Raw genomic sequence first — 26,996 nt, 5'->3', positions numbered from 1 at the left:
TGAACGCCTTTACAGTTGAACATTCCTCTAGTCTTATGGCCTAACTACATTTGGTTTCCCTGTCTCCAGTTTCTCTTCCCTCTCATTGTATCTTTAACACCATTCTCAGCTAGTGGTCACTTGCTCTGGGATAGCCATTCACTTAACTACTTATGTGTATCATTGCATTTAATATTTATAACCAGCCTATGGGGTTAGAGTCATCATTATCCCCGACTTACAGATAAGGAAATAAAGATTTAGAGAGATGGAGCAACTGATCCCAAATTAACATAATCTGAGATCATACTTTTAGTCCCTTACAGTCTTCCTAAAATGTAAATCTGATCAGGTCACTCCCTTGACTTAAAGTCTCCATCCAAGAACTCCCCACTGGGTAGGAGAGGAGTCCAAGCCTTCTGCCATGACCTCATTCCCTTCCCTCTCAGTCACTTAGAGGTTCCCAAGTGTAAGTAGGAAAGAGCCAGGTGAGCAGGCTACTGAGCCTGCATGTCTGATGGTCAGACACGTCCCCTGCAGCCTTCCCTGCAAGGCAGCAGTGGCTTACCTAGGAAAAACTGCCACATAAAAAAATGACTTCCCTCCTGGAGAAGGAGTGGCAGGTGTCATGTCCGGCTGTAAAGGTGACCAAATGAAGCCCTTGAGACAGCCCAAGAGGCAGGCCACGGAGACACGAGGAAGAGAAGGCTTTCGAGCAAAAACAAACGGAGCAGTATCCTGGCCACAGGTGAAGCTAAGAATTGCAGCAAAAAGGAAGGTGTTCCTTGTCCTGAGATGATGGTGACCCCGATCCCTTTCCTATCTAAACATCTTTTGTGATCAAAAACCACAATGAAGTGGTGTCTTGGAGTATGTCATACATTTAATAATTAACTTCTATAAAAAGAAGAAAATCTCTCTTTCTTTCTCCATTCTATGTGCCCCATTTCCTGAGTCACCTGACTTTTCTGTTCCATGTAAGCATCTTTCTCCCTGACCTAAACAGCACCAATCATGATGTCTGGCCACAATTAGCCCCCTTTTGTCAGGCCAGCCTCCTCATTAGGATGCTGCTTTCCAGCCAAGGCGTGGTGGCACTCACCTTTAATCCTAGCATTTGGAAGGCAGAGCCAGGTGGATCTCTGTGAGTTCAAGGTCAGCCTGGTCTACAGAGTGAGTTCCAGGACAGTCAGGGCTACACAGAGAAACCCTGTCTCAAAACCAACAAACAAACAAACAAACAACAACAAAGATGCTGCTGCACTCACTGCAAAAAGCTCAACAGCGGGGGGGCACACGCTCTTTCCTCAGGCATAGCACTGGATCCCCTGATCGGCTCAACATATTGTTCAGAAACAAAGTACAGAGAACTGTCTGAAAAAAAAAAAAAAAAAAAAAAAAAAGATTGCTCCTAGACGTCGTCTTCTGAGGACCTGAGTTCCATTCCCAGCATCCACATTAGGCAGCTTACAACTGCCTGTAACTCCACATTGGAGGCACTCCATGCTGCTGGCATTTGTAGGCACCTGCATTCACATGCAAGTACAAATACACTGATGATGATGATGATGATGATGATGATGATGATGATAATAATATAATATAAACAAATAAATAAAGCTTTTAAGAATCTATCTCTTGGCCTTGTCTGGCTTCCAGTACTATCCCAGTTTATACTCAGCCTTCAGCCTCGGTGTGTCTAGGATACTCAAGGAAGCCAGAGGGCAGAGAAGAGTTTCCAGAGCTGTGGACAGGAACTGAGAGAGAACAAGATGGCTAACAAGAGACATTCTCATTACAGCAGTAACGAACCTAGATCTGGTCACTTGGCACAATGCAAAGGGGAGAGGGTGGGGAAGAGGCAGGTCGGAACAGCTGGCCACCTCAGCATCCTTAGCTGCAGTCTGCTGAGCACTCACTCAGGCAGGCACTCTGCATCAGGCACCAGGCATCAGGCAGCCATTATACTTGCTCCTCAGGGGCTCCCTACAAAGCAGGTAAAATGGTTCTCATTTTAAAGATAAGGCTCTTGAGAACAGTTCACATAAATGATGTTCACAATGCAAAGGGTACATTGAAAACAAACTTTCTAGTCATTGTAAGTGATGGTGATTATTACCGCCTGCTGTGCATTTACCAGCACTTAGAATTAATTTGTTTTCTGACTGTTTTGTTACTGTATAAGTAACCTACTCCCTGAGCATAATTTAGGGTTAATTTAAAAATTTAAAGAAGTTAATTTAAAAATTCTGTTTTTTTGTTTGTTTGTTTGGTTGGTTGTCTGGTTGGTTGGTTTTGGTTTTGGTTTTCCAGACAGGGTTTCTCTGTGTGGCTCTGGCTATCCTGGAACTTGCTTTGTACATCAGGCTGACTTCAAACTCAGAGATCCATCAGCCTCTGCCTCCCAAGTGCTGGGATAAAAGGCACACAACCACCCAGTAATCTAAAATTTCTTAAGTCTTCAGGAGTGAAAAATTAGTAAAAAAGAAGAAGAAGAAGAAGAAGAAGAAGAAGAAGGAAGGAAGAAGAGAAGGAGAAGGAAGAAGAAGAAAGAAAGAAAGAAAGAAAGAAAGAAAGAAAGAAAGAAAGAAAGAAAGAAAGAAAGAAAGAAAGAAAGGAGTAAAAGCACATGCCTTTAACCCCAGCACTTGAGGGGCAGAGGCAGCCAGATCTCTGTGAGTTTAAGACCAGCCTGGTCTACAGAGTGAGTTCCAGGGCAGTCAGAACTGTGCAGTAAAACCCTGCCTAAAACAGACAAACAAAAAGTAAATCATTTCTTTTTTTTTTTTTTTTTTTTTTTTTGGTTTTCTGTGTAGCTTTGTCTTTTCTATTTTGAGACAGGTGCTTACTGAGAGTTTGCTTGCTTTGTGTGCAGTTAATGGCTCTTTTCATTTTTAAAAGAGTGCAAAGATGGACGAGCGAATAATTTTCTTGTGTCATGTGCTACAGTTCCATGACTCTAGGAGAAATATTTGTCTTCTCCACCTCGGGGTCTTTGTCTTTAAAACATACATCCCAGCACTCCCCTCTCAGGCAACCACAGGCTTGTGAGGATTCAGTGAACTTTGGCACAGGACCCATAGTGAGCTGCCTGTCTGACAAATGGTGGCTGGCAGCATTTCACTCCTGTGTGTGGAAACAGCTCTGCCCGAGCCATGCAGGGTCTGTACACGCCTCTGCCCATTAGGAAGCACCCACTCCAGGAATGACTAGTCTTCAGGAGCTCACATATCACATGATTGTTCCTGGAAAGAGGGGCTCTTCAAAGCATGCAAACCCACAGACACTGTTTCCTCTTTCCTGGGGCCCATGAGACTGTGTTTACCATTTCAGTTGTCTTGCTCCTTATTTTAAAACTCACTAACAGGTTTCCATTAAGCTAAATTGAAACTAAATACCTCACCAGCTTGCAGGTTCAGTTTCTAAAAAAAAAAGCAGAAGCCCTCAGTCCCAAAGGAATGGCAGTTCACCAACACATCTTCATCCAGCTACGATGAGTGCATCTCAAATCCCTGAGCTGAGGCCCACAAAGCACACGCTAAGTGTTTGATGAGAGGCCTTGAGTTTGGGAACAGTGTCGCAGGGTAACAAGCACAGTCACACACTGCTCTGAGAGAATGAGTTGATGCAGACGTTCTGAGGGTAATTTGGTAATACATGCTGAGATTTAAAATACATATATGTGCCAGGACCGGAGAGATGACTCAACACTTAAGAGCACTGGCTATTCTTTCAGAGGACTGGGGTTCAATTCCCAGCACCCACATGCTGGCTCATATCTGTCCATAACTCCAGTTCCAGAGGATCCTATGCCCTCTTCTGGCCTCCACAGGCACCAGCCATGCAAGTGTTACACAGACATCCAAGCAGACAAAACATTCATACACATATAATAAAATTAAACTTAAAATTTTTAGAATTCATATAACTCTCGGTTTGGTAACCCCACTTGAGTCTTTCTTATAGAAACTTTGTACATACATTTTCTGCCTTCTGTTTCTTGAAAACTTGGTACTTTGCAAGTCAAATGTATTTGCAGCATTATTATAATACTGCTAAATATTCATCAAGAGCGCCTAGTTTAATACAATGAAGCAAGCTGGGGCTGAGGCTATAGTTCAGTCCATAAAGGGCTTGCTGAACAAGAACGTGGTTCTAAATTCAGTCCCCAGAGTGCACATAAAAACCCAGTCATGGTAATGCATATTCGTAATCTTTTACTAGAGAGGTAAAGATGGCAGGATCCCCAGGGCTGACTGGCTAGACAAAGTAGCCTAATTTGTGAGCCCTAGGTCCCAGTGAGAGAGTCTGTCTTTAAAAAAAAAAAAGGCATAGAGGCCAGGTGGTGGTGACTCATGCCTTTAATCCCAGCACTCGGGAGGCAGAGGCAGGCAGATCTCTGTGAGTTCAAGGCCAGCCTGAACTACAGAGTGAGTTCCAGGACAGCAAGGGCTACACAGAGAAACCCTGTCTCACCAAAACCAAGCAAGCAAACAAACAAAACAAAGCAGAAGGTTACCCCAGGAACAACACCCAAGGTTGACCACTAGCTTCTACTTACACACACACACACACACACACACACACACACACACACATACACACACTTGAATGCACATCTAAAAAACATACATACAGCAAAGCATTGCAGTTCAATGAAACACTGTGTATATGTTAGGAAAGAATGGTTGTTGCACAGCATGATAATGGTAGATTTTTTTTCTTTTTTTTTATTTAATGCCAAATGCTGTTTATTGAAGGAGGGAGGAAGTCTTAAATACAGGCTTACAGCACAATGGGAGAACCCTGGAGGGCAGAAGTTCGCTACCGATGTTTTACAATCTTGCATCTAAGCTGTTAACGCCCATTATGCAGGATACACAGACAAGGAACTTCCCTAAGCTTTCAGGAGGGTGGAACCTGGGAGGGAATTAGCATAGGGAGGATATCAATGTCAAGGTCAGCAAGCAAGGCAACAGTTACCCAAAACAGGGGCCGGGACCCTACAGGTCCCCCTTTTACTAAAAAATGAGCTTCTGACTTAGGTTGCGTGGGACATCAGCAGGTCACCTTGCCTGTCATGGAGACACCTGCCCAGGCCACACAGGCGCTCTGTCTTAGGTTGGTGAGTGCCCCCAGGCATTACCCGTCTCTGAATACTCATTATCATACAGGCTCAATCGTGTGTGAGCTGCAGAGTTAACTGCTGCCAAAGATCTCAAAGTGGCACTGGGCTTGCAATCTGTGTGTTCATACAGAAAAGACCAACAGAGGTTCTATCTCACCCATAGCCAGTAGGCTAAAGGCAACTGAGCCATTCCCTTTCCTTAACGAGGCTTACTGCAAATTGGAGTCCTTGTAAGATGGTATGACGGTAGTTTTTAAAAGATTTTATTATTTTATTGTATGTGTATGAGTGTTCTGGCTACACGTGTGTATATGTGCTGTGTGTGTGCCTATTGCTAGTGAAAGCCAGAAAACCCTACTGGATCCCCAAACTGGTGTTATGGATGGTTGTGAGCTGCCATGTGGGTGCTGAGAACGGAAACCAGGTCCTCTGAAAGAGCAGCAAATGTGCTTAACTGCTGAGCCATCTCTCCAGCTCCAACAATGCACTGCATTGAAATTTTCTCCTTTTTTTTCTCAGAGAAGGGGATGTGCCTTCTCACATCTGACTAATATTCTTGAAAATTGTTAAAAGAGTAAAATTTAACTATTAATACGCATGCTAAAGGTAAACGTGTGAGGCAATGCACACTAGTCAGCTCAACTTAATTATTTTAATGTGTGCATACTTCAAAATATGTTGTATGTGGCCAGGAATGGTGGCATATACCTTTAATGCCAGCACTTGGGAGGCAGAGGCAGGTAGATCTCTCTGAGTTTGAGGCCAATCTGGTCTACATAGTGAGTTCTAGGACAGCCAGAGCTGTTACACAGAGAAACCTTGTTTCAAAATAAACAAACAAAAAGTATGTTGTACATATATAACATCAATCAAAAAGCACACTATTGAAAAATTAAAAGAAAGAAGTACATAGTCACATGTTGTGGAAAACTCTCCAAAGTATATTATTAAAGAAAGGTATAGGGGCTGGAGAGGCAGCTCAGTGGTTAGGAGCACTGGCTGCTCTTGCAGAGGAGCCGAGTTCAATTCCCAGCATGGGCATGGCAGCTCGCACCTGTCTGTAACTCCAACCTCTCCTGTCCTTCATGAGCACCAGGCACACATGTGACTTATATGGAGGCAAAATACCCATATACATAAAAATAATTTTTAATAAAAAATAGAGGGAGTAGACTATGAACCTAGACTGGAGGCCAAAGGGAACAAGACATATTGGAAAGGGGCCCTTGAAAGGAGAATGGAGAGACTAATGCAGAATAAAGACACACAGAGTGAGAGAACAGGCAAAGAAGGGGCCAGAAATACAAAACGAAAATGAAACTTCATAATGCTTAACAACCAAACAGCAAGTTAAGGGGCTAAGTATGAAGCTTGGGAGAGCATGCGTAAGGCTGAGCTTGGTCCCTAGCACAGGAAAACAAAGAGAGAAGAGGTAAGGGGAAAAAGGGAGGGAAGGAAAAGAAATAATAAAGAAAAAACACACACAAGTTACAGGGATAGAGGCCCATCGTCTTACTTCAAGAATATGTGTCTGGCTGGGTGGCAGTGGTGCACGCCTTTAATCCCAGCACCCAGGAGGCAGAGCCAGGCCGATTTCTGTGAGTTCGAGGCCAGTCTGGTCTACAGAGCAAGATCCAGGACAGGCACCAAAGCTACACAGAGAAACCCTGTCTCAAAAAAACAAAACAAAAACAAAAACAAAAACAAAACCGTGTCTGGTGGCCAGAGAGATGGCTCAGTAGGTAGTCTTCTGCCACAGAACCCAGTGGATAAAACAGGGACCAAAGCCCCACCCTGGGCCAACTTGGCAACCGGTAAGGTCAAGAGCCAACTAACTCTATGGTCTCTTCCCAGATATAGGTGCAGGAGACAAAGCAGTATCTAGTCTAAAAGATCAGAGCTCAGGGGCTGAGGTGATGGTCCAGGAGACAAAGATTTTGAGGTAAAGCCTATGGATGCTAGACTCATGGTGGAAGGAGAGAACCGAATTCCCCAAGTTGTCCTCTGACTTCCTCATGGACATTCCCAGGTATGCACTTACTCATGCACAATTAATAACGAGTGAATGAATGAATGAATGTGAATGAATGAATGAAGAAAAGATGGAGATAAGAAGACAAAACTCCAAAGCAAGCCATTCTGGGTTGCTGGCTCTGCCACACACTACGTGTGTATCAACAAGGCACTCTGTAGTCCTCACTCTTGTCTATAGAGCAGGAAGAATATCAGTGCCCTCCTCCTCACAGAACTGATGTAAGAACAAGAAAGTGCACAAAGAATACTCATCCAGAGCCCAGCACCAGGAAGTCCTCAACTATTAGCTACAGCAGGCTTTCTCTGTCCCACAAGCCAGCTCCCAAATCATAACATGGAGACTTATTATTATTTATGAATGCTCAGCCTCAGCTTAGACTGGTCCCACTACCTCTTACAACTTAATTTAACCTCTTTCTCTTCATCTATATTTTGCCTCAGAACTTTTTACCTTTCTTTCCTTCTGTATGTCCTACTTTCCTGCTTCCTTCATTTCTGGCTGCCTGGTGGCTGCCCAGCAGCTGCCTAGCTGGCTGGCCCTGGGCATCTCCCTCTCTTTCTCCCTAGTTCTCTCTTGAGCCTAGATTCCTCCTCCTCCTTACTCTCTCTGCCTGCCAGCCCTGCCTATCCCTCTACTGCCTAGCTACTGGCCATTTAGTTTTTTATTAGACCAATCAGGTCCCTTAGACAGGCAAGCTAAAACAGCAACACATCTTTACATAGTTAAACAAATGCAGCATAAACAAAAGCAACACATCTTTACATAGTTAAACAATTATTCTATTCCACAACAATTGGGGTGATGTAGGCTTTGCAGCTGCTATTACACTTACACCACAGTGCACTGTGCAAGGCAACCAGGCTCTCTCAGAGGGCAGATAATGAGTAATTTATTGTTTTGTCCTGGGCCCAAGAAGCATCTGTCAGGGAGTAGCCTGTAAATCTCAGGGTGTCACAGCAAGACAACTGATTTGCATTATATAGCATCTCTCAATTTGCCACACATTTTTGAGTGCACAATCCCATTTGGTCCTTATAACCATCTTTAGTGGATGGATGTTGTATTTGTCATTTTTTTTTCTGAATCTAGAGATGCCACCATGTGGATTTTCTCTTTTATTCTGTTAATGTCAAGAAAGACTTTGATTTTTTTTTTTTAATGTTGAGCTGATTTGAGTCCTTGAACATTCTTGAGACAAACCACACTTGGTCTAATATGTTATTCTTTTGATATATTGCTGGAACAGATTTAACAATATTTTGTCAAATTTTGGTTTTGCATTGATGTTTCTAAGGATCAGTTTGTAACTTTCTTTGTGTCTAATAGCTTGGTTTTGCTATCATATCAGGCTTATGCTACATCACTATTTTGTTTTTAAAAGGATGTTGATAAGATTGGAGTTTTGTTGTTTTGTTTAGTACTATTTGGTTGAGACAGAGTCTCTCTACATTGCCCATGCTGGCCTTGAACTTCGTTCCTCCTTCCTCAGCTTTCTGGGTGGCTGGGGTTATAATTCATGCCACCAAGCCTGGGAAGTCTGAGGTTCTTTGTTTCCGTTCATTTACACCTAAAGTTTCTTTGGGGGAGGTTTTAAATCATGAATTTGGTTTCTTTAATAGATAGGGGTATTTTCCATTTCTTCTTACATCAGTTGAGGTGAATTGTATTTTTCAAGAAGTTTGTCCATTTCATATATGTTGATAAATTTACTGAATAAAGTTGTTAATAAGATTCTCTTACTATCCATTTAATATCTATAGGACCTGATACTGGCTACTGTATCTTTTCAAAAATCCAATAAGTTTTGATCATTCTTTCTTTCTTTTTTTTTTTTTTTACCTTCCAGACAGGTTTCTCTGTGTATCTTTGGAGCCTGTCCTGGAACTCACTCTATAGACCAGGTTGGCCTTGAACTCACAGAGCTCTGCCTGCCTCTGCCTCCCAAGTGCTGGGATTAAAGGTGTGCGCCACCACCGCCCGGCTGCTAAGCCTTGATAATTCTAAAAAAAAAAAAAAAAAAACCAAAAAACCGACGTGTGGAGCCCAGTCACAATGGATACACCAGCAACTCTGGCAGCTAAGGTTCAGGGAACATTGTGAAAGAGGGAGCAGAAGAGTGTGAGAGCCTGAGTATAAGGCAGTCTGCTGTGAGACTGTTTCCCTAGTAACATCAGAAGCTACATGTATCGAGTCTCATCAACACGGCTGCCTGAACACGAGCTGAGCAAGAACAACTATAATAGACATGCCGAAGTGGATGGGGAAAGCCCACTAGGCCTCAACTCCTTAAAAAGGACCACAGGCAGCTAAGGAATGCAAGAAGTAGTTTTCCCAGGAAAGAACAAACCAATTTGTTAGCCAATACAAAAAGGTCAGTCCTGTATCCACACATATAACATTATATAGACTGTATAGAGGAATACATATGTATATACATATATATTTATGCATGTAACAATAATTAATGAAAAAAGAGGCCATGAATTTGAAAGAGATCCCATTAAGAAGGTTTGGAGGGAGGACAGGGAAGGGGGAAATGATGTAATTATATTATAATCTCAAAAATAAAAGAAATAATAAAAATCAACTTTATTACTCCAAAAAACCAACTTCTGACTCTACTAAGCTTTTTTCTTTCCAAGTTTCTCTGAAACAATAAAATAAGTTAATTCATCAAAGAAACGCAGGATGTCAAATAAATACTGATTCAACTACTTTAGGTTTGATTTGCTTATTTTTCTATGTGTTTAAATGCTTTTACATCCATTTGTTTATTTATTGTTACAGCACACATGTGGAGGTCAGAGGACAACCCCCGGGAGTTAGCTCTCTCCTTCACTGTGTGGGCCCCAGGGCTTGAACTCAGGTCGTCAGGCTTGACAAGTGCCTTAACCCATGAACCATCTCACCGGCCTCTTTCTTTTCTTAAAAGTTAGTTTTATTTTTACTTATGTGTACATGTGTGTTGGTATGGAGCTCCAGGCCGCTGTGAACCGCCTGATATGCGTGCTAGGAACCGAACTCAGGTCCTTTGGAAGGGCGGGGGCACTGCACTGCTGAGTGCCTCTCCAGCCCACGCTGGCCCTCCTGTGTGTTCTTAGAGTGGAAACTTAGAACACTAATCTACACCTTTCTTCTTTTCCAATAAAGTATATAAAAAGCTATACATTTCTAAGCCCTATGCTAGCAGCATCCCACAACTTTTATATATTTTTATCACCTCCGGTTAAGGTATTTTCTAATTTCTCCTGTGGGTTTGTTTGTTTGTTTGTCCATGGGTCATTTAGAAGTATGTTCTTTAATTTTTGGAAATTTTGAACGTATTATTTAACTCTGTTTTGAACACATTGTTTGACTCTATTTTGCCTAAACTAAAACTGAAATGTTTTGTTCTCGGTGGATATATTAAATTTCAATTGAATTAAAATCTGCAGGAGCTCAATCTTCAGAAATACATTAAGGTTTATTTTCAATCCCAGTGTACAGTTGACCTCTGGAAACACTACAGTTCTTGAGTGTAATGTTCTATAAATGTTAATTGGGTCAAGCTGGTTGACGGTACTGTTCAGACTTTCTGTACCTCTCAATTAGTGAGAGAAGAGCGCTAAAATCTGCACGCACTTCTCTGTTTCTCTAGCTCTCTTCAGTTCTGTCAATTCTTAATTCACATATATTTTGAGGTTCTAGTAGTAGGTACATACACTTTGTGGAGGTTTTTCCTCCTTTTTGAATTCACCTTGAAACATTGTAAAATGGGAATACTTCTTATCTTGAAAGTGACTATGTTTAATGAAGAAAGCTGCTCACACTGGCCACTTGCATTGCATGCTGTCACCATCACCATAATCATCATCACCATCACCACCACCACCATAATCATCATCACCATGATCACCATCATCATCATCACCACCATCACCATAATCATCATCACCATCACCACCACCACCCACCACCACCACCATCATCATCATCATCGACAAGGCCTTAGGTAACTCAGTCTGGTCTTAAACTCACTATGTAGCCACAAGACTGTGTTACTCCTGATCTCCCTGCCTCTACCTCAGAAATGCTAGGTCATGGATGTACACCACCCCTGGCTTACACAATACATTTCCCCCCATCTTTTTATATCCTCTCTACGTCTTTACATTTAAACCCTATCTCATGTAGGCAACATGTAGCTTGGGTTTGAGCTGTTTCCCTTAGCCTGATCAACTCTACCTCTTGGATGAAGGTATTGATTGGTATGACTGTCTTCACTATGTTGCTCTATGTGTAGTTACTTTTGCACTAACTAGTCCCATACCCTTTAAAAATTAATAGAAGGGTGGAGGAAGCTAGTATTTTACCTTTACCAACATGTTTCTTATTACCAATGTGCCCTGGTCTTGATGTATAATGATAATAAATCCTCAGGGCTTTGGTTTACTTAACATATGCTTCATCCTTTTATCGAGGAAGCTTTTTATTATTTATTTTTTGTTTATCATTAATAGTGTGCATGTGTGTGGAAGCGCACAGATGGAGGCCGGGGCAGCTCTTGGAGTCAGTTCCCTGCTTCCACTGTGGGCTCTGGGAAGCGAGCTCAGACTCTCAGGCTTGCACCCTCCCAGCCATCTCACTGGCCCTGGTACTTTTTCTTGAGAGGAGAAGGGTTTCGCTGAATAGAGGATTCTGGGTTAATAGTAATTCTTCCAGTGTTTTAAATATATAATTGCGTTGTGTCTGGACTCCATTGAGAAGTAATACATAATTTATACCACTGTTCTCTGCAAGCAATATGTCTTCTTTTTTCCCACCCCCACATCTCAGATACCTTGATTTCTCTCTCTCTCTCTCTCTCTCTCTCTCTCTCTCTCTCTCTCTCTCTCTCTCTCCTTGTATTAGGGGTTGAACTAGATCTGCAAGAAACTACAAGATCGCTAGGAAGAACATGGAGTTGGACAGATTAGAAGTGGCTTCCCGGGATGTGGGAAATGTGTAGACTAAGGTTAAAGAAAGGGGTGGGGGGCAAAGGTCCTCTATGCCTTGGGCACTGGACAGAGCAGGGTCACGTCACCTTCAGGGAATTCTTTGGAACTGCCCCCTAGGGAGTGCTTCCAACTTAAGGTGAAACAAGCTGGAAAGGGCTGAGGATCTGGGTGAAGCAGCAGGAATACAAGCCAAGGCCACAGAGACTGCCTGGCTCCCCATGACTAGAGGTGCAGTGCTCTACAGCAGCATGGAACCCCAAGATGCTTGAAGTGACAGACTGCGGCCAGCCCCTGTTGAGGGCAGTCTTCAGGAAACTGCTGTGCACAGTCCAGGGGCAGAGTGAATGGTTTCATTTTTATCTTTCATTTTCAAAGGTGTTATTATGAGGGCTCTGACTTCATTGTATTTATCCTGCTTTGTCTCATCAAGTTTCTCATCATCCCATAGGTTTCCTATCATTTGGGGAAGTCCTGAACACTATTTCTTCAGATTTTTTTCTTCCTCTTTTACTTTTCCTCCTAGTAGTCCAACAACATGCATATTCCAAATATACACACTATGTTGCCACAGATCACTAAAGCTCCTTTTTAAAAACTCGTGTTTCTTTCTGTTTTGCAAATTGGATTGTTTCCATTCATCTATGTACCCAGGTTGTACCTTTACAGGCCTAGCAAACTGGAAGTATACAGATGTTCCTCCACTTCCAACAGCGTGACATCAGAGAAATCCATTGTAAATTGAAAGCACTGTAAGTCAAAGTGCATTTAATGCACCTAAGATACCAAATGCATTGCTTAGCAACACAGGCCACTGTGATAGCTGTCAGGCCATCCAATGAACTTTTCACTTCTGATAATGTATTTTCCCATTGTTTCTATATTTCTGCTGAGATTTCCCATCTGCCCATCCATTAAGACAGTGATGTCCTTCATTCTTTGAGATGACTGCTTTAAAGCCTTTGTCTGTTCTCACCGTTACCTATAGCTCATCTCTTGCACTCCCAGGCTCTCCATCACATCTGTCTTCTGCTCCACACACACCCCCTAAGCCATGATCAAGAAATTGTCATGAGGCAGAGAACAGGGGTAAAATGTGTGACTCATATTGGGTGTTCCCTTTCCTACAGGAATCAATGTCCTGTGCTGTTCATGGCTCAGTGCCTTAGAATTGTGTCCACATTTATAGTTATTCACAGTGGGAGGCAAGTCAGGATTAACTGCTTCATGATGGCAAGAATATAAGTCCCCTATAGTAACATTTTTAAGTGTTATATAGAAAATATATGGTATCTTAAAATTCACGCAGAAATGTGCTATTTTTTTAAGTTCTACAGTAAAGGCTTTTGTAAAGGATAAGTCTTTGTAATGTAAATATCAGCCTGAATGAAGGCATTGGACCAGAAGAAATCTGAGACCCTTCATGCACAATTCATGGGAAAGAAGAGATTTACCAGAAACAACACAAAGGTTACTTTAGTGTAAACCAAGTAATATTTTGCATTGAAGGAACCAATAAAAAAAGAGCATCTCTAAGGGAAACTGCCCTGCTCCCAGCCTTGGTTGCCTAAGAGAGCCTTAGAAACTTGTCTTATGCTGATAACAGGCTCCATGAACTAAAGCCACAAAGCTAAGGTCAATCAGACTCCTTCCCTAAGAGTCTGAACCAGTGCCACAGAGAGAATTGGCAGTTAGACGGAGGTAGTGATGGAAATGCTCAGGAGGTAGAGAAAAGCAGGCACGATGAACTAGAAACACGCTAAAGTTATGAGGGAGCAGACCATGGAAATGCTGGCTGATTTGGGGGGCGGGGAAAGAATAGTTGCTCAGAGAGGTAGTAGAGGCTGCGAGCAATGTGGACAAAGCCGTGGATCTCTACACCTGTTTCAGACTGAACCGTTTTTCTTTTTTCTTTTTTTACTTTCAATTTCTTATTTACTTATTTATTTTTCTATTATCAGCTTGATACATAATAAATTCTTATCCTAAGAGTGAAATGTTTCATTGAGGTTTGCTCAGTAATTGAGTTAAACCAAAACTTATTATAAGCCACAGTCATTCTAGGGTCCCCCTGGCTATGTAGCCTCCCTGGTTCTGTGGGTTGCAGTCTGATTGTTCTTTGCTTTGTATCTAGAATCCACTTATGAGTGAGTACATACCATGTTTGTCCTTCTGGGTTTGGGTTACCTCACTCAGGATGATGTTTTCTAGTTCCATCCATTTGCCTGCAAATTTCATGCTGTCATTGTTTTTCTCTGCTGAGTAGTACTCCATTGTGTATATGTACCACATTTTCTTAATCCATTCTTCAGTTAACAGGCATCTAGGTTGTTTCCAGGTTCTGGCTATTAGGAATAGTGCCGCTATGAACATAGTTGAGCATGTATCTTTGTGGTATGAATCAGCATTCCTTGGGTACATGCCCAAGAGTGGTATGACTGGGTCTTGAGGTAGATCAATTCCCAATTTTCTGAGAAACCGCCATACTGATTTCCACAGTGGTTGTACAAGCTTGCACTCCCACCAACAGTGGAGGAGTGTTCCCTTTGCTCCACATCCTCTCCAACATTGGCTGTCATTAGTGTTTTTGATCATAGTCATTCTGACAGGTATAAGGTGGTATCTCAGAGTCGTTTTGATTTGCATTTCTCTGATGATTAAGGATGTTGAGCATTTCTTTAAATGTCTTTCAGCCATTAGTATTTCTTGTTTTGTGAATTCTCTGTTTAGCTCTTTAGCCCATTTTTTAATTGGACTGTTCAGTATTTTGATGTCTAGTTTCTTGAGTTCTTTATATACTTTGGAGATTAATCCTCTGTCAGATGTGGGGTTGGTGAAGGTCTTTTTCCATTCTGTTGGCTGTCTTATTGACTATGTCTTTTGCCCTACAAAAGCTTCTCAGTTTCAAGAGGTCCCTTTATTAATGGTTGTGCTCAGTGTCTGTGCTGCTGGTGTTATATTTAGAAAGTGATCTCCTGTGCCAATGCGCTGAATGGTTTTTCAGCTCCAGTGCCAGGCTATCTATATGTAATGTACCTCTATGTGATACCCACACAGCCCTCTACATAGAAACGTTGCATATTCTCCTCCTGCCTCTTTTGAGCTAACTTGAGGACCTCTGTTCTCTTACCTAAAATATAGACAGCCTCTGGCTGATGATGCTTTGACTTACATTTCTTCAACCTTTGATGGTGAAAGTGATATGCATTCAGTACAGACAACACTTTAAATGCTGATCCCTCCTCTGCCACACCATATGGTATACTTCCTTCAGATGCTAGGCAGCAGCGGTGAGGCAAAGCTTCCAGTCAGCTAAGGGATCTGATACCCTACAATGGACTGTGTTGCTAAATTATGATGTTTGGCAAGTGATATATAGTAAATGCATTTGACTCTCAGTATTTTCAGTTGACATAGGGTGTATATGGTTGTAAACCTATTGGAAGAAAAATAAACCGCCTGTACATATTCCTTGCAATTTATTAAGCTTATAGTAGTAAAAGAAATAGCTTGGATATTCTAGGGAGAGAGGAGAAAATCATTACAAAGGCAAGAAGCCTTTGACATAGGTGTCTGTCTAGTCAAGGATCCACAAATTATTTGACCCACTTATACTCCAGGGCTGGATCTGAATACATGATACATAGAAAGAACAAGTAAATAAGAAGATGAATATGAGGTAAATAGTCAGAAGGAGGAGGAGGAGGAAGAGGAGGAGGAGGAACCTAGGCTAAACAGCAGCGTCAGGGTCCCTCCTTGTGTGCGGGATTGGACTGCTGTTACTAGGATAAAGGCCACATGAACAACTTCTCTAGGCGGAAAGAAGTTAGTGCCACGCATACCTCTCCACCATCCACCGAGCGCTCTTCTGATTCACGCAGCCCCCAGCCATTCACCCACCCGGTGGTTATGATGCAGGTCCTAGGACAACAGCTAAAGGAACAGAGCTGGGCTAGTTCCCACTCCCAAGGGTTCTTAAAGTGGGGAGGCAAGATAAACGGAGGACATTAAAATCCAGTGAATCCAGAGCACGGTGGCACTCGAAGAAGAGAAACTGAAGTTTGATCAACAGCTACATTCCTTGCTTCTCCCACACACCCTGTCAGTGCCCGGTAACTGGGAAGATTGAGCACGCCATACACATTCCTAACTGGCAGAAACGATTTCATGTGGCTTGCTCACAGCTGGAGCCAAAGAACCAACATTACTCTTCAGCATCGGCTTGCAGGCTGCAAAGCCCAACGATAAGCACAAGAGTGCTCTGTCATTATTATTCCAGTACCTGGCATGTCCCGAACACTAACAATGTGTTAGGCTACAAAGCGAATGGGGGGTGGGGGTGGGACCAAGGTCTGGCCTCAAACGCTCACAGCTGTTTTGTAATCTGATAATTGCGCATGACAAACCTCAGACCATAACTCTGAAAATAGCATGACTGTAATCATAACAAAATGGAACAGCCATTGGCAAAATTTGTTTTCTAGTTATCACTTCCAGAAGGAATTCCGTAACACTATTAGGGGAAGAAAAGAGAAAAACCCTCTCAACTTCCTGCCACGAAACCTCAAAATTATCATCATCAGCATCCATCCTTTCTTCTCCCCTGTTTCAAAGCATTCCCCCCGTCCTGTCTGTGAGGATCCCTTCCCACCTTCTCAGAAACTTGGATCAAGTCATAATTCAATTTTTCTCTCCTTTATCTTCAACTCCTCTCCATCCGGATCTTTTGCCACAGTACTTAATATATTCAAGTTTTACTTTCATCTTAAAAAAAATACACACTTGCCCATATGGTCTTCACTGCCTCCTAGTTCACGGTCTCGCTTTTACCTCTGAAGTTGTTCTCTGCAAAGTCCTTAATGAATTCCTAATCCTTGCATCTGAAGGCCATGTCTTAGTGGTTACTCTGCTGACACCCGAGCAGTCAGCCACATGGCTGACAGCCAACTCTTTCCTTCAGCTTCTGAAGAACTACCCCCCTACACACACCACCACCACCACTGTCCTACTTCTTTGGTTATTTCTTATTCTTCATTTTGGATTCATGTGTGTCTGTTCAAACCTGATGTTGCTATTTCTCTCAGAAGTCTCCCCTGTTTCCCCCAGAATCAGTGTGAGGAGACACAGTGTGGTACACCCCCACCAAATTCCCTTATTCATTCAACACTCAGTCATTCATTCAGCGTTTCTGACATGATAGCCACTGTGTTAGCCTGAGAATACAGCTGTAAACAGAAGTATCCACAAGCCCTGCTCCAAGGAGTATACAATCTCATGAGAGACATACGATGATCAATGTAACATAAACAATTACACAGACAAGTGAGTAATTACAGACCAGGATTCACGCTATGGAAGAAAGGAGCATATAGCACAAGAATACCCACACAATTATGAATGGATATGAACTTGAGCCCCATCTTCTTCAACAGAAGGGCGGGAGACATCAGAACAGGTTGTAGGGATTGGTTTCTGAGTTAAGATCCTAGGATTACATGTATGAGTGCAGATTTGAAGACTGCTTAAGATGGAGGGGAGCGGCAGGTACGCCTGTAGTCACAGCACTCAGGAGGCAGAGGCAGGAGGATCAGGAGTTCAAGGCCCTCTCCAGCTGGGCTAGGTGAGGCCCCATGTCAAAACAAAACAAAACATCATAAATAGGGGACAGCTCATAAAAACGAGGTAGAGTCATTTTTTTCCCCCCGAGACAGGGTTTCTCTGTGTAGCTCCGTACCTTTCCTGGAACTCACTCTGTAGCCCAGGCTGGCCTCGAACTCACAGAGATCTGGCTGGCTCTCCCTCCCAAGCGCTGGGATTAAAGGCGTGCGCCACCACTGCCCAGCGAGGTAGAGGAATTATGAGGGAAGATCAGTACATATTAAGTTTTAAGGCATGAGCAAGCCTCAGTCCATACAGGACCCTGGGGGATTACTTAAAAATCAGGACTCTAGCCTTGCCTTTAATCCCAGCACTTGGGAGGCAGAGCCAGGTGGATCTCTGTGAGTTCGAGGCCAGCCTGGACTACCAAGTGAGTTCCAGGAAAGGCACAAAGCTACACAGAGAAAACCTGTCTCGAAAAAAAAAAAAAAAAAAAAAAAAAATCAGGACTCTATCTGAAAAACAATGGGAATCACTAAAGAGTTCTGAATGGGGGAATGGCCTAATCATATTGGCAGTTTAAAAAGATTTGGGGCCTGGCAGTGGTGGCCCATGCCTTTAATCCCAACATTTGAGAGGCAGAGACAGGCAGATCTTTGTGAGTTCAAGGCCAGCCTGGTCTACAAAGCCAGTTCCAGGACAGGCTCCAAAATTATACAGAGAAACTCCGTCTAAAAAAAACCAAGAAGGAGGAGGAGAAGAAGGAAGGAGAAGAAGAAGAAGAAAGAAGAAGAAGAAGAAAAAGAAGAAGAGAAGAAAGAAGAAGAAGAAGAAGAAGAAGAAGAAGAAGAAGAAGAAGAAGAAGGGAAGAAAAGATTTGGGGTTTTGTTTGTTTTGAATTACATTTATGTGTTTATATCTCTCTCTCTCTCTCTCTCTCTCTCTCTCTCTCTCTCTCTGTGTGTGTGTGTGTGTGTGTGCATGCCACATCATGCATGTGGAGGTCAGAGGACAACCCCTGGAAATTGGTTTTCTCCTTCTACCATGTGCGTTCTCAGAATAGAATTTGAGTTTCCAGGCTTAATGGCAAGCTCCTCTTTTCCCACTGAGACATCTCAGCAGCCCAGGTTGTTGTTGTTGTTGTTGGTTTTTTTTTTTTTTAAGCAGGGTCTTGCTGTGTGCTACCATGGGTGAAAATAAAAATCATTCTTGATGCAGTATAGAGAATGGATTCGAAAGGGCATGAGCAGGTACAAGGTTTTGGTAGCATTCTAGGTGGGAGAGGTTTATGGATTGGGCTTGGGGGTGGGAGTGGTCTAGTCTGAGGTATTTAGAAGGAAGTGAGGTAGAAAAGCCTAGGAAGAAATTACTTATCTAATGCTCTCTTCTGGCCTCACGCCAATCCTGTCCCTTTACCCCATCCCAGTCACTCTTCATCCAGATGACTATTTCTGAAAGTGTTGCCCCAGGGGGGTTTCTTGGAAGACCACAAAGTTGTCTAGATGTAAGTCCTTTTGGGGGCTTTTATAAGCAAACAATGCAAAATTCCAGACCTTTTTTTTTTTTTAATGATAACCAACTGAGTTATAAAGGGGTACTAAAATTTGTTAGTCATAAACTAAAATTAGCTCTTGACTGGAGTTCACAGAAGACTCTAATTTGGTTTTCTACTCAGAAGTCTGACTGCCAGGCAATGTTTGGCAACGCTGTGAAGCTCCTGCACATAACACACACAGCTAGCTGGCATGCTCACCATTTTTAGGAAGGGCAGTTTGTTATTGAGGCATTACCAGTGATGTTTGGAGCTGGTCATGGTTTATGGTGCCTGGCATTCATGCATTTTAATTACAAATTATGATTCATGAAGTGCCATCATGACTGATTTAATATGGTGTGCGTTATTTGATTAACGCTGGGGGTAAAGTCGAGAGAGGCAAGAGACACCTCTCTGACCTCATCCCTACTGCTTGCCTGCCTTCCTCGCTGACCCAGAACAAGGAGTGGGCCCAGGCTCAGGAGCTTTACACTTGCTCTGCCAACCGTCTGGCAGGCTCCTCACTGCCCACCCCCAGTGATGCCATACCTCCTGCCTCTCCTGAAGGTCTTTGCTCCGTTGATGCCTCTGTGAGGCTGAGTCTGAACACTTTATTTAATTATAATCATCTGACTCTGAATGTATAACTACATCACCCGATTTGTGTTTCTTCTTGGCACCGTCTTCCATCGAACACACCACATTTTACTTATTTATTTATTGACAATTTCCCTCCACGTGGTGTGTGTGTGTGTGTGTGTGTGTGTGTGCGTGTGTGTGTGAGAGAGAGAGAGAGAGAGAGAGAGAGAGAGAGAGAGAGAGAGAGAGAGAAATTTCTCTCTGTGTCCCCAATACCTACGACAGTCCCTGGCACGGAGTACACAGCTCATCTGTAATTACTTCGTAAGAAGGAGTAGTTACCTCACGAGGATTTTTCAACCTCTTAGTCCCTTCCACCCATCTCCTAAGCCACAGATGAACATAGTTCAATCCAATCATTCACAGCCCTGCCTGCTGCCAAAGCAGCCACACACACACACAGGAGCCCAGAAGAGCATGTTTACACATGCATTTCCATGTTACCAGGTCCCACTAAGCTCCCTGTTATTATTAGTTCCATCCAGGCTTACTCCTTCCTGCCTATCAAACACACTCGGATGAAAACTCCCAAAGACAAGCTCATGCATTCAGATTAATATTCAACCAGTTTCTTTTCAGAATTAAACATATGCAAGGTTGTATCCAAGAAATGAATATAGATTTGAGCTTTACCACAAAAGATTTATACAGTGGTCTGTTTCCAGAAAGTGGACTTAGTCCTTTATAGGAAAGTATGAATACTGTGTTGAAACTTGACAGACACACAAGAAAGAAAAGGGAAATTTAGGGCAGGGCAAAGTGAAGCAGATGGCAGCAGATGGGAAAGACTGTACCAGCCACAAACCTGAAGGAGAAAGAGAGTGTGGATGTCACTCTGCAGGGAGAGAGCAGGTCAGTGTACTGATGGGAGAGTTTTCATGCAGTTAGTGATAAGTCTGAAGTGGACTGGGTAGCAATGAGCAGCCCATTCGGGGCTGTCTGGGCCCTATGAACCAACCCAGTTAGCCTTTTGAGACGTTGAGAGCAACAGGAAATACTAAAAAGTGAGGCAGGCCATCAAGAGCGTGCATTGCTCTTGCAGAAGACTGAGTTTGATTCCCAGAGCCCACCTTGGGTGGCTAGCAACCATCTGAAATCCTAACTCCAGGGGTATCTGATGCCTCTGGCCTAAGCACACACACACACAACACACACACACACACACACACACACACACACACCTTTAAAAGAAGAAAGTACTAAAAGACCTGATCAGTGGTGTGACATGAACTGAAAGTTTAAGTTTCTTTCTGTCCTCTAATTATCCCAATCCTGACCTTTCCTCACCACTGTGGCCTTCCGAATCCTATTGTCCTCCTCTCTGAAGCCTCTCTACTGCTCCAACCTGCATGTCTTTTTCTCCTTCGGCCCCAGGAATCCTTCATCTTTCTGCTATCTGTTATACTGGGAGACAGAGAAAATGTCTCAAGCATGTTCAGTACTCAGCATACTTTAATACTGATCTAAATTGAGTTTCACCGAGACAAGACCATGATAAACACAATCTAGCACAACCCAACCTTTTCTTAGAACACACTAGTGTTTGTAGTGTACTGAAATACCCCTTCCCTCCAGCAGACGGTGCTGGTGTGTGCAGGGCCCTTTGACCTAGGTTGATCTTCCACCTATCTGTTGTCAACGCTCTGCTTTCAACTTCACATAACAAGTCATTGATGTTTCCCCTAATGAGACTGGAGACACTCATCCTGTTAAAACTACAAGTTGCTACAAAAAATTCATTTGTGGTGAGAAAGCAGACCAGTGGTCAGGGGGTAGGGGACAGGGAGCGCAAGTGGACTAAGGCGCAGAGAATTTCTTGTAATAGAGGACAAATTCTATATTTTAATTGTATCTGTGTAAGTGTCCAGCTCTTATACATACAAAAGGATCACATAAAAGATCCATTTTAATATATATATATATATACCACATATATATATAACTGGCTAGACCTTGGTAATTTCAAGTTAAAACAGACTGCCTATGAACTAAGGGCCAGTTGCCGTAAGCACACTACAAAAGTTTCAAAACACAGCTCAGTCTCAACATGGGCATGGCCAACACAAGAACAGAATAACCTCTCAATGGCTACAGAACTCTAAGAATGATAGGTTCTTCAGCTGTAGGTGGCCAGTGTAAGAGAAGCGGAGGGCACAAGGTTCATATGCAAAAATATGTATCAAAATATGTAAAGTCACAAATATCATGGATACAGATTTGCTCTCCAGACCTCAACACACCTAGGCTTAAGTGTAGAAAAGTGTGGAGGGAGAAAAAAAAAAAAAAAAAAAAAAAAAAAAAAAAAAAAAAAAAAGCCTATAGTTAGAAAAGCAATTTCTGAAGGACAGAGTTTTTATATCCCAGAATGCTCCTTGAGAACCTGAGACTAGCTTGTCATCTGTGGTGATGCTGCGGGGCGGGGGTGATTCCAAGCTCCGGTGAGAAGGATGTCATCTGGCCAGATGACACAGACACAATATTCGCATGGTTGAGTGGGCGCGAGGCTCATAGGGAGGCGACTTGTGTTTGAGGGCCGGGAAGATGGGTGGGAAACTCGCTCTCTGACTTCTCACTCTAAACTCCCACACAACACGATCTCTTCTCTCTCTCTCTCTCTCTCTCTCTCTCTCTCTCTCTCTCTCTCTCTCTCTCTCTCGGGGGGGTCATATTTCTTGTACAGTCCTCTCTTGTGGCCCCTCTCTGAGCTCCCACATGACAAATGGCCCCTTGTCCCCACACTCAGCTCAGCACTAACCATGCAGCAGGGTGTTGGACAACGTCCTTAGGGACAAGAATGAGAAGGCGATGGGGAAAGGGTTGGAGGGAGGCGGGTGGGAGGGCTGGGGTGTGTGTGTGGACTGGACAGGCTGGGTCTGTGAAGTGAAGCGGTGGAAATAATAAGGAAGACAGATGCAGTTAACAGTCAAATGACAGAGGGTTCAGGAAAATATGGGCGAGGAGGACAGGATTTGTGAGAGAGAGAACAGGACACTCGGTGCCGTGGGAACACAAGCCAGGAGTCACAAGAGAGACAGGTTGGAGATCAACAGGGAAGAATCGGCGGTTAAGGTCAGAGGTCACCAGAAGACCGCAGGCCACAGTATGACATTACCTGCTTACGAGTCTGTTTCTGGGGCATTGTTGCAAAAAAATAGAAAGCACCTCAAACCCTGAAAAAAAAAACCTGCAAAACGCTCCCTCTCCTGGGGAGAATTTTCTCCTTCTTGACCACACACGAGGAATGCAGACTGCCTTCCACTTCAATTCCCGGTTACCAGGGTTCTTCAGGGACAGCTGTCGTTGTGGGTCCCCGCGCCCTTGTAGAACAGCGTCGGCTCCTCCCTGACGCGGTTACCCAGCAACCGATAGGCAGCCAAAGCGCAGGCGCGCCCGGCGCCCCCTCCCGGCACGGGGAGGAGGCGGCGCAGGGTGCGCAAGGATCCTCTGGCTCCGCTCAGCCCCGCCCCCGCCGCGAAACCACGTCCGCCCGCCGCGCGCACTGGGAGCTCCCGCAAGTGGGCAGGGCTGGGGCGCCCAGGCACCGCCTTCTCATGAATAATGCAGGATCCGGGCGGTGTCCCGGACCCGGAAGTGGAGTTGCAGAGTCACCGCAGTGGCTGAGCTGCTGACAGGAGGCGGCGGCGGAGGAGGAGGCGAGGCAAGACCTGCGGCTCCGCGGGGCCACTGCCGCGGTAGCTCTAGGCAACCCCACGGAGCTTACGCCGGCCCCAGTCAGCCCGCGAGCCTCTCGCCGCCTGTCCGTCCTTCCATCCGCTTTTTCGCCCTACGGGTCCGGGGCGGCCTAGTCTGCATCCTCTGCCGGGCTTCTGGGGCCGCCGCCCCGCGCGGTCCCGTCGGCGTCCCTGGCCGCGCCCGGCCCCTGGCCCGCTCGCCCACCGGCACCATGATGGAGGAGATCGACCGGTTCCAGGTGCCCACCGCGCACTCGGAGATGCAGCCGCTGGTGAGGGGGCGGGCGGCGGGCAGGCCAGGGCCGGGAGGGGCGCCGCCGGAGAGGAGGGAAGGAACTAGGCCGTGGGGATTGTGCGAGGGGGCGCCATCTGATAAGGCAGGGGGAGCCGTGAAAACGCATTGCCGGGGGAGGGAGTCTTGCAGAGAGAGAAAACCGTGGGGGGGATTACCTGCGGTGAGAGCGAAGGACCTGGAAGGGCGGAGGGCACGGTCAGCGGAGGCAGAACGCTGTCGGATAGGATCCAGGGAAGCCCGATAGTGCACACCGCTAGTGGGGTGATCGAGGGGGATGTCACTGGCTATCTTTGGCAGCAGATCCAGGGGATCGGGATGGGGGTGGGTGAGAAAGGCGTTTAGCCCTCGAGGCCTGTGATGCTCAGGACGAGGGAGGAGGCCAGGAGATCGGCCAGTCTAAAGAGGACTGCAAATAGGCTTTTAGAAAAGGAGAGGCCTGCTCGCCAGTCCTTTATATAAATAGCAGAGCTGAATAGGAACCAGGCACCGATGGGAGCAGAGGTTCGGTGCAGGACCTGGGAATTCCCTTCTTCTAGAAAGAGGAGCGCCCCCGGTTCAAGCTGGGGGCATCTGGCATCGGGAAGGGGAAGAGTGTGCAGTGGCGAGATGAAGAATCACGGGTGTCCATGAGAACACTAAGGTACCTCCAAGAATAGGAGGTGGAGCTGTGCTGGAGCAGCCTGTGCGGACCGGTTCGGAATTCGGAAGAGCCCTTGTCATCTTAGGCCTACGTGCTTGGAGTCTTTGCAGGGCGGGGATCCTGCCTCCGGTCCGCGGTCCTGGAGTCAGGCAGGAATGATGTCATCGATGCCGGCGCCGAGGGGATGGAAGGGGGGGAGGGTGATGCCGGTTTGTGGAGGCATGGCCTAAAGAAGACGATGCCTGCTGGCCATTGCCCTAGGGCTACCTGGCTGTCATTGCTGCCCGAAAATAGGTAGGAAGGTCAGAGGCCTAACCAGCTGGACTAGAGAAGGGAGAGGGAAAGAAGCTGAGGCTTCATTAACCCACCTTGGAGCCTGCGCTGCAAGAGCTAAGAGGAGGCAGGATAGGCCAGGAACCAAAATGTGTAGATGCCTTGCTCTCTGCTGGCCCTGACGTGTGCTCTCATTTAAGCTCGGGGGCTCCCTAAGTCCCTTCCCTCTGTGTTAGTCAGAGTGGGCCAGAATAGGTTCTTCTCCTGAGCCTGCAGCTTCAGAATTGACAGTATGCTTTGTGGTTTCCTAGACAAATAACTTGCCTGTTACAGTAACCAAGATGGACCAAGGTGCGAAGGTGGGAAGTATGGCGATCTCCATGCCACACTTGTACATTTTGTGAAGCTGAAACAGACGGGCTTTGTAGAAGTGTGCAATATTGAATCTGTAGAGGTGCTGCAAGACTTTGGATGCTACTACTGAATTATTTGGGAACCAGAATATCCCCAGGGAGAAGTTTATTCTATGAAGGTAAAAAAAGAACCTTAGCTGGGTTAGACCTTTGCTTAATAGGTTCCCTATTCAGCTAACCTTGCCTCCAAACTAGGGTGCAATGCCCTTCCTGTTCTAAGGTACTCATGTGTGGAGGCGGGGATGAAAGGGGCGGAGGTTCTTGTAAGTCTAGGAAAGGAGTTGGTTCTTGTTTTTCATCTGAGGTTCCTGAGACGGTAGCTGTCCACGGAAAGAGAAGAGTAAGGCCATCAGGATTGTGCAGTTGTCCTTGGTGACTCTGCTGTTTCCTGGGATTCTTTCCTAATCATGGGTGGAAGACTCCTGAGCTGTTTTGGTTTGTGTGGCCCTGAAGAAGAGACGTTTGTGGTGAGGAGGTGCTTATTAGAATAGCTGTAGCTGCCCACACCCTTTTTTGAAAGCTAAAGTAGTCTGCAAGAGAATACTGTGTTGAGGTTGAGTGAATCTTAAAGAACAATATAGCCTAACACTTGGGGGTCATAGACATTCCCCCGTCTCTTGACTCTTCCTATATTGGAGTCTAGAGACACCCCAGACTTCTTAAGTGCCCTTTATTCTGTTGAAAACAGCAGAATGTTGTGTGACGTTTCCCCCAGGGAGCGTCATTGAGTCATAAGGAATCAAGATGCACACCTGTGGGAGGAAGAGGGCAGGATGGTTCTGTAGGGGTGTTTGGGGAGAGGCCATCAAAACTAGGGTCCCAGGCTCAAAGTCACCTGTGATCTCTTCCATTTTTTTGCTATTATTTATAGTGACCTCTAGGAAGTCTGGCATTCTCCTTGAACTGTTTTTCCATTTACAAAATGAAGACAAACTATTCATTTAATGTTTAAACAATAGTTCCTCATTCTCCCTTCCAAAGAATATCACGGAGCCTGATATATTGACTCAGAAAATTGATTTACCAAATACTGAACATCTGCACTGTTCCAGATTCTACACAAGATATCAGGACACAGTGGTTAGCCATGTAAGTTCAGATGGGGCCCTGCCCTGCTGGAGCACACCATTCAGTAAAAGCTTGTTTCTCTTGCTCACTCCATGAGTGAGCTTCCTTAGGGCAGAATAGAGTCTGCCTCCTTAGACCACAAGAAAAGATGGAAGCTCCAGTATTGGCCTCATTGCCCCTTTCAGGACCTGGGAGTACGGACAGAGGTCTGTGTCTTGGATCTCATCATCAAATAACCCTCCCCCAGAAGAAGCATCTTTTTCTTTATTTTTACTTGAAGGAGAAACTCATCTTGAAACAGAGGTTTGGGGAGTGGCAGCACTTGAGAGAGAAGGTGCAGCCAGTAGATCTGGGTGTTTCCAAGGTGCTAATTTAAGCATTAGCTCTCAGCTAGTGGGAGGCAGAGGAAGAAATCCCTGCCTTGTTGTTGCTGCTGCTGTTACCACAGCTGCCTGGAGCCTCCTGTCTGGGGCGGGAGTTTGCCCGAAAGGAGTGGCTCCCTTCTTTCCCTATCAGGCCAATTATTTAATTGGCCTGGCTGCATCTCAGCAGCTGAACCAGGTCCCAGCCTGTCTCTGAGTTCCCCAAGGTCTCTTCTTGTCTCCTTAGGAAGGAAATGAGAGCTCTTCTTGGTGATCTATTCCCTAGGCTCTGCTCCTGCTGTGTCTGTCTTCCAGAAACTCTGGAATGGCCCATTTTGTGTGCCAGCTCTGCCATACACCTCACTAA

At 44.8% G+C, this 26,996-nt stretch overlaps 2 protein-coding genes across 5 annotated transcripts in view; one reads left to right on the top strand and one right to left on the bottom strand.

Moving 5' to 3' along the window:
• Positions 1-23,370, bottom strand: part of Dnai1 (dynein axonemal intermediate chain 1) — a 70,284-nt gene extending 46,914 nt beyond the window's left edge. Inside the window, exon 1 of the mRNA XM_028884015.2 lies at positions 22,999-23,370. Within this exon, the coding sequence (XP_028739848.1) occupies positions 22,999-23,025 (27 nt within the window). The 5' untranslated portion in view covers positions 23,026-23,370. The remainder of the gene's footprint in view (positions 1-22,998) is intronic.
• Positions 23,371-23,510: 140 nt separating this feature from the next.
• The window catches only part of Fam219a (family with sequence similarity 219 member A), a 55,986-nt gene continuing 52,500 nt past the window's right edge, over positions 23,511-26,996 (top strand). Inside the window, exon 1 of one of the 4 annotated variants that reach the window (XM_028884019.2) lies at positions 23,511-23,850. In XM_028884019.2, the coding sequence (XP_028739852.1) occupies positions 23,791-23,850 (60 nt within the window). In that variant the 5' untranslated portion in view covers positions 23,511-23,790. The remainder of the gene's footprint in view (positions 23,851-26,996) is intronic. The other 3 variants (XM_028884018.2, XM_028884021.2, XM_028884020.2) reach the window with 3 other exon arrangements.

This window comes from Peromyscus leucopus, chromosome 2, assembly GCF_004664715.2.
Source record: "Peromyscus leucopus breed LL Stock chromosome 2, UCI_PerLeu_2.1, whole genome shotgun sequence".
Taxonomy (NCBI): Eukaryota; Metazoa; Chordata; class Mammalia; order Rodentia; family Cricetidae; genus Peromyscus; species Peromyscus leucopus.
The sequence above is the reverse complement of the archived record's forward strand: the minus strand, read 5'-3'. Positions and strand labels throughout refer to the sequence as shown.